The sequence below is a fragment of the Panthera pardus genome, unplaced genomic scaffold, assembly GCF_024362965.1.
Source record: "Panthera pardus isolate Hobbes unplaced genomic scaffold, ASM2436296v1 HiC_scaffold_2, whole genome shotgun sequence".
Taxonomy (NCBI): Eukaryota; Metazoa; Chordata; class Mammalia; order Carnivora; family Felidae; genus Panthera; species Panthera pardus.
In genome coordinates this window covers 101,505,679-101,513,709 of record NW_026526765.1, presented here as the reverse complement: position 1 = coordinate 101,513,709, position 8,031 = coordinate 101,505,679, and the positions used below count along the sequence as shown (strand labels likewise).

The 8,031-nt window shown below is 39.6% G+C and overlaps 1 protein-coding gene across 1 annotated transcript; it reads left to right on the top strand.

Annotated features, from left to right (window-relative positions):
- Positions 1–3,631: 3,631 nt before the first annotated feature.
- Positions 3,632–4,167, top strand: LOC109275092 (histone H2B subacrosomal variant-like). The gene has a single exon (XM_019463143.2). The coding sequence runs from the start codon at positions 3,730–3,732 to the stop codon at positions 4,096–4,098; it is 369 nt and encodes a 122-aa protein (XP_019318688.1). The 5' UTR covers positions 3,632–3,729; the 3' UTR covers positions 4,099–4,167.
- Positions 4,168–8,031: the final 3,864 nt, after the last annotated feature.

The following is an 8,031-nucleotide window of genomic DNA, read 5'->3' as shown; positions in this document are numbered from 1 at the left end:
CTACCTCAATAAGCTCTGAATTCCTTACGAGTAGGAACTATATCTTCTTCATCTCTGTGTCCCCACAGTGTAACTTATGCAGTGCTTAGCACATGGTTGTCATCCAGAGATCCTTGTGAGAGAGCAGGCAGGAGGGAAGAGATTGAGAAGGGAATTTGAGAATGACGGTGGAAAGAAAAATCTCTCTCCCTGTACTGTCAGCCTTCGGCTTCCAAGGATAAAATTGATTTTATTTAGCATGCTTTGGGGACTATAAGGTAGAGGCAAAGCACACAAAGTAAAAATAGAAGACAACTTTCCATTTTTAGAAAAAAAGTAAATTACATGAAAGCTAGCCCATATATGGAAAGTATTTTTAAAATATATTTTTGGTGATCTACTAAGGACATTATCATTCATCCCCAATTTCTGTGCAGTTGGTGACCCAAATCTTCTTTGACATTCTCATTCTGTTTATGGTGGCTATATGGTGGGCATATAATAATGCCTCTCAAACCTGTGCGTATCCCCAAACCCCAACCTTTGAATATGTTACCTTACCTAGCAGAATGGAATGTGCAGATGAAATTAAGGATCTTGAGATGTGGAGAATATCCTGGATTATCCAGGTGGACCCAATGTAATCACAAGGGTCCTTATGAGTGAAAGAGGGAGTCAGGAGTCTCAGTTATCTGTGTCACTGATACAGCATGAGAATAACTTGACCATCTGTTACTGGCTTTGAAGTTAGAGGAAAAGCCAAGAAACACATCTGCAGAAGCTGGAAAGGGCAAGAAAACAGATTTTTCCCTTAGAGCTTTTAGAAGGAACACAACCCTGTTGATACCTTGACTGTAGCCCAGTGAGGCCTGTTCAGACTGATACCACCGCCAGAATAGTAAGATAATTTGTGTTGTTATTTTAAGCTGCTAAATTTGTGGTGGTTTGTTACAGCAGCAATAGGAAACTAATACAGTGGATGTAAAATGTTTCCAGAATACACTCACACCTGTCTTGCATGTTTTCCGTTTTGAATTAATGTCACCTCTGCCACAGCTGTTGTGAAATAATCACTGCAAGTCTTGATGATGACCTTGAGTCATTACTAGACCATCAATCATAAGTGAAAGAATAAGCAGTTGTCACCCCAGAAGTCCACATGGCTCGTTCATGGAAGACATACAGCCCATGCCCCAAACAGACACTGTGATCTAGCACAAAATAGGAGCCTGGAAAAATTCACAAAATGGTTCCTAACTTTGGATTCCAGCTGCACTTGAGCAGCTCAGAGACCACAGACCCCAGACCTCCAGTACGTTGGTCATCACCCCTTTCACTCTCCCAGGTCTCCTGCCAAAAGGACATCAGGCTTTGTTCTAAGTGCAGACCTTGAGGGTGAGGGCAGAGGAGAAGGCGACAGAATGAGGATTTTCCAGTGCTCGTTCCCAGACATAGATGCAAGATAATCAGATTTGCTCCATTGTCCAAATTGATCATCCAACAGGCATCTCCTGAAGGTCATTATGCTAAAAAGGTGTCTGTGCCTTGTTCCAGACTGTCTGGAGGAGGAGGAAGGGAGAAGGAAAAGAAAAACTCGCCTATCGGTGGTGAGCTCATACATATTTTAGAATGATTCATTAAATTTTAAAAGGGAATTTGGGTTAACCCTAAAGTAGCCAGAAATTTTATAGAATCAGTATTCCCCATTTTCTGAACTTTCTGATGGACCAGTATGTTAGCAGACATGCTGTCTGCTAACATCCTGTTTTGGTTTGAAAGACTTTTTCTTTTAGCTTCTGTAATACACCCTTCCTTCTCTTCATGCAGGCGCAGAACCGAGTGAGGGTCCTAGGGATTAAAATGTCACCTTTATTACTGATGAACTTTTCTGGAGGATAGCCTTTCTGAATGGGGCAACAGTAAGCTTTCTTTTATAGCACCTCTGAATTCAGCAAAATGACCTCCTCAGCTACAGCCAGCTAGTACGAATGATCCGGCCCCAGGAGCAGCGCTGCCCGCAGTCACAACCAGCAAGAGTCCAAAAGGGGCAGAGATAGGCTTGCCTGCCATCTCCCCCACTCAATGATTCCAAGGAGGGTTGTCCCAGGGAGGAGGAAGTGAGGGGCAGAGGGGCCAGGAGCGCTATGCTAGTAAGAGCTCTTCAGCACGGATTCGTGAAGAATAGGGAGTGAACACGCTCCACCTGATAGCTTCTTCTAAATGTTAGCAAGTAAGTTATGCTGTCATTAAGCTAACTAAGTAATTATATCTAGGGAAATCCCGAAAGCAAAATGAGCAAGAGCTGACGAGAGATCCATCACCGCAAAGCATGCGTGGAAGCAGCAGCCTTCCACTCAGTGTGGCACATAGTGTGAGGTGTGTTGCTGGTAATAAATTAAGTATGGACATGACACTGTCTTTAGAAATTAGAACCTGTTCAAAATGTTCCCTCTAAATGCCTGAGTGGCTCAGTAGGTCAAGCGTCCGACTTGAGCTCAGGTCATGATCTGGCACTCCATGAGTTCGAGCCCCGCGTGGGGCTCTGTGCTCACAGCTCAGAGCCTGGAGCCTGCTTCTGATTCTGTGTCTCCCTCTCTCTCTGCCCCTCCCCAGCTCGTGCTCTGTCTCTGTCTCTCAAAAATAAATAAACATTAAATTCTTTTTTTAATTTTGCCTATAATAACGTTATTCCCACTCACCTCATTTCAGATCTACTTTCTTGAATGACAGAAAAAGGTGAGGAGTTACAGATAGCATTCCAGAAATTACACATAGCCTAGTCTATCTTATCTGTGAGGAAGCTTATAGTGAAGGATTTTTTATAGTAGCATTAATAGTTGTGCAGTTGTGAACTATTGAAATACCTGTGAGTTGCAATTTTTATAGTTGCTTCTGTTTATTTTTTGTTTTATCCAGGAATGAATTTGATTAAGAAGGTGAGATTTTTTTTTTAAGCACAAATATCAGCAGAACACATGAACAAGAGTGACCCTACACTTTTGGTTAACAATGACAGAAGAACTACAGTATCAGGTAAAGACCACAGCATGTACTTAAATGTGTGAAATTTTCAAGAATGTTATTAACATCATTATAAAAATTGAATGCACATTTTCACATATAATAATTTAAATCGTAAAATAGGGAAGTTTTTGTTTAATTTTTTTGTACTTAGTTGCTCATAAGGAGTTGGGAGTCAGATACATTTTAGTTAGGATTCATTTTTAAATTAATTTCTAAAAGGAGATTAGCTATACATATTTTTATTATACAATCATCACTTCAAGGTTTTTAATGGCTTATTGTTCATTTGCTTATAAAATGACTTAATGAAAACTTTTACAGAGATTCTCCCATAAAAGGCTCACGGTTCTTTTTCCTTTATTTCCCTGCTACCAACTCCCTGGTTTGATGAGATTTGTCCAATTCTGAAAATATTGTGTTATGCTTGTAAACTGCCAAGAAAAAACGTAGGAAAAATGAGCACTCTTTTCTGCCCTGAAGCCAACCTCAATCCTTCTCCAACACTCTGTCCTCTTAGGAAAGCTTTAGGTTGGCCAAGAACAAGATTTTCCCTTAACAACAAATCAGGCTGTTGCTAGGTGATTGTGACATAGGAAGAGTAACCTCCAATCAAAAAGCAGCCCCCAAAGTGTGATTGTGGCATATCAATATAAATATGAGAGCTCTCCCCAGCTCTTAGGCCCTTCTCCTCTCCACTCGTAACTGATAAGGAGACCAACATCTGCAATGGCCAGATCCACCAGCAAAAAGAACAAGTGCTCCAGAGGACTTCAAAGCCCAATCTCCAGAAAGAAATTACATTCCAGCACCGACTTTGGCCATAGAAATTATTCACTCTACGTAAACAGGGTCCTAAAGGAAGTGATTCCCCAGAGGGGCATATCATCTCACACCTTGGACATCATGAACACCCTGATCAACGACATCTTTGAGCGCATTTCTATGGAAGCCTGCAGTCTGATGTGTTTCCGAAATCGCTGTACCCTCACCCTTGAAGATATCCAGAAGGCAGTGTACTTGCTGTTACCTGAGAAACTAGCTAAGTATGCAGTGACTTTTGGAAGTGAAGCTGTCCAAAGATATGTCCAGTCCTAAACTTTACATGCCTGCTTAATTAAATCTTGGGGAAAGTAAATCAAACTTACTACCCAAATGATCACTTCACTATAGAATTCGCTCTTTTTTATAGCATGGCAATATTTCCTGGTTATTTCCCCCATCCCTCTTATCTCTAGAGAAGAATTACTCTCTCACTATTTTATCTTTGAACAATTTGATTATTTAGGATTTCCCAAAACCTGCTCCCTGCCCAAGTCCCACCCACTCTTATTTTTCCTGTGACTGCGTAAATCTCATTATATAAATTCAACGTTTATTGTATTGTTAAGGTATCGTTAACTATGTATGGGATGATTTAAACTAGTTCTTCTGACCACCCCCCCCCCCCAGCTCACATGGACTAAATTTATGAAAACAAACATTTTACTCAGAAGTATACCGGCATTGATAAATTTTCATCAAAAAAGTATTTTCTAGAGCCAACTACAACGAATTCAGTTCCTTAATGAAGTCTCTATACAGCATGTTAACGATTTCCTTTGCTTTAATTCTTATTTCTTGACTTTCAACAAGTTTGGTTCACATCCGTGTAAATTTTATCTTTATGTGTAATTGTCCTTCACATTCAGATTTGGTTCTCTAGGATTTACTGTTCTACATTTGTGCTGTAATAAGAACAATACCCAGGAAACTATACTCAATTTATAAACTTCAAGAACTTTACAAATGTCACTGGAGGTGTTTCCCATCTCCCTGTCCACTATCCCGAGTTTTGTTTCCTTCCTGTTCCCTTGCTTTTCTGTGTGCTTTTTGTAAACATCTCTACATTATAAGCTTAACTTTGCTTGTTTCATAACATGGGGGTATACTATCTGTGTTCTTCTGTGCCTGCCTCTTTCTTTTAAACTTGTTTCTAAGGTATATACCTGTTGATATATGTATAGCTCCAACCCATTCTTTTCACTGATAGGTTGTATAATATTCAGTAATATGAATATACCATGGTGTACTTTGCTATGTCCCCAGCATTTTATGTAAGTCAACTTACTGAATCCCTACAACCTTGTGATCATTAATAATTATCCTGTTCTACAGATGAGGGAAATGGGGCACAGAGACAGAGAAACCAGCAACTTGTCTGTGGTCACACTGCTGTGTAAGTGGCAGAGCTGACCAGGTTAACAAGAGTCCACTGTGAGCACGTATTATCTGCTGTGAGCATTCTTTTTTTTTTTTTTAATTTTTTTTAATGTTTATTTATTTTTGAGACAGAGAGAGACAGAGCATGAACGGGGGAGGGGCAGAGAGAGAGGGAGACACAGAATCGGAAGCAGGCTCCAGGCTCTGAACCATCAGCCCAGAGCCCCACGCGGGGCTCAAACTCACGGATCGCGAGATCGTGACCTGAGCTGAAGTCGGACGCTTAACCGACTGAGCCACCCAGGCGCCCCTGCTGTAAGCATTCTTATGTACATATCTTCTGTTACAAACGTACGAGAATTTCTCTAGGTAAAATACCCAACCATGGAATTGCTGGGTCATTGATTTGCTTATATTCAACATTATTAGATATTACCAGACCGTCTTCCAAAGTGTTTGTACCAATTTACATTTGCAGTAAATGAGAGTAACTCAGGTTCTTCTGGTTACAAGGATCACTTAAATTTCGTCAAGGAAAGGGGATTTCTTGTATGTAAAGCTAGGATGGGAATAGTGAGACTATTCTCGGTGTCTTACTGTTAACACCCACTCTGTTTCTCCTAGGTTGCTCATTTCTAAATGCTTCCTTCTCAGAGTTCCCGCCAGGTCCGTTGGATTCCACTTACATGAAATACCACAGTAAGATTTTACCACAATAAAAAAATGGTTTAAAAAAAATTTAAGTGGGTATTTTATACACATGCATTTATATCATCAGACTTGAAACTACCCAGTTTGAGTTAGGCCCAGAAGGAGGTTGCTGACCTCGCTAAAGATTAGCTGACCATGATTATATAGCTGCCCACATCTGCCACTCTGCTCTGGGTTGGACCCAGAAGGACCTCAAAGGTCTACCACAGGTCAGCAAATTACAGCCATTGGGCCAAGTCTGGAAGCAGCTCTTTTTGGTATGTCCTCACAAGCTAAGAAGGTTTTTAAAAATGTATAGGGATATTTTAAAAGAAAAAAAAAACACAAGATTATTCAACAAGCCTAATGTGCCCCACAAAGCCTAAAATATTTATTGTCTGGCTCTTTGTAGAAAAAGTCTCCACCTGTGGTCTGTACAGTGCTGCTTCTCTTGCAGGTTGTGATAAGGCAGGTTTTCTATGGCTTTGCTTGGGATGCGCTTGTCTGTATAAAAAAACTCACAAATATGAAAAGTTCATCGTTGGCTTTTCAAATCATTCCAGTAAGGATAGTACCTACAAATGGTACTCAACAACTGGGGCAAGGGAATAACCATTCACAGAAACAGTCTTCTAAATTGAGGTGTTTTAAAGATGGGTTAAGGGAACAAAAGTGTTCTTTATGTGTTATTCTCTTTGCCTCTGTATGTTTTTGAAATATTTTAAAATGATTTCAAAAGAAGGTCAAGATGCTTGGCAAAAACTCTCTGACACTGGTTTTAAGTCGCATTATATAAAGGCATGTACGTAAAAATACCCATATTTTCAAAAGACTTTAACCATCTTTATTGTGGCAAAAAATATATATAACATAAAACTGCCATTTTAATCACTTTTACGTGTACAGCCAGCCACACTAAGTCCATCCACTTTGTTATGTGGCCATCACCACCATCCATCTCTAGTACTTTTTCATCTTCCCAAACTGAAACTTTATAAACATTAAATAATAATTCCACATTTCCCCCTCCCCAACCCTTTCTTTTTTTTTTTTTTAATTTTTTTAGCGTTTATTTATTTTTGAGACAGAGAGAGACAGAGCATGAACGGGGGAGGGTCAGAGACAGAGGGAGACACAGAATCCAAAACAGGCTCCAGGCTCTGAGCTGTCAGCACAGAGCCCGACACGGGGCTCGAACTCACGGACCGTGAGATCGTAACTCACGGACCGTGAGATCGTAACTCACGGACCGTGAGATCGTGACCTGAGCCGAAGTCGGACGCTTAACCGACTGAGCCACTCAGGCGCCCCTCCCCAACCCTTTCTAAGTGTGATTCTGCTTTCTGTCTCTTCTGTCTTAGAATGTGACTATTCTAAGCACTTCGTTTCAGTTGAGTTCAACAGTATTGGTCCTTTTGTGACTGGCTTATTTCACTTAGCATAAAGCCTTCAAGATTCGTCCATATCGTAACACGTGTCAGAATTTCCTTTCTTTTTAAGGCTGAATAATATTCAGTATATGAATTTATTACATTTCATTTATTCATTCATCCATTGGTGGTCACTGGGGTTGCTTCTACCTTTTAGCTATTGAAAATAATGCCACTATGAACATGGGTATACAAATATCTCTTCAAGTCCATGCTTTCAATTCTTTCAGGCATATATCCAGATGTGGAATTGCTGGATCATATGGTAATTCTAATTTTTTGAGAAACCACCATATCATTTTCCACAGTGACTGTTCCATTTTACTGCCTCACCAGCAATGCACAAAAGTTCCAATGTCTCCACATCCTCATCAACCTTTGTTATTTTCTGTTTTATGTTATACATGTGTATATATATATGTATATATATATATATATGTGAGATATATATCATATGTTATATACATATATGATATATATGTATGATATATAATAACCATCCTAATAGATATAATGTGGTTTTGATTTGTGTTTCCTCAATGATTAGAGATGTTGAGCATCTTTTCATGTGTTCACTGACTGTTTGTACTTTTTCCTTAGATGAATGTCTTTTGTCTATTTTTAAATTGTTTTTTGTTGCTGTTGAGTTGAAGGAGTTATTTACATATTCTGGATATTAATCCCTTCCTCCAGATATATGATTTGTAAA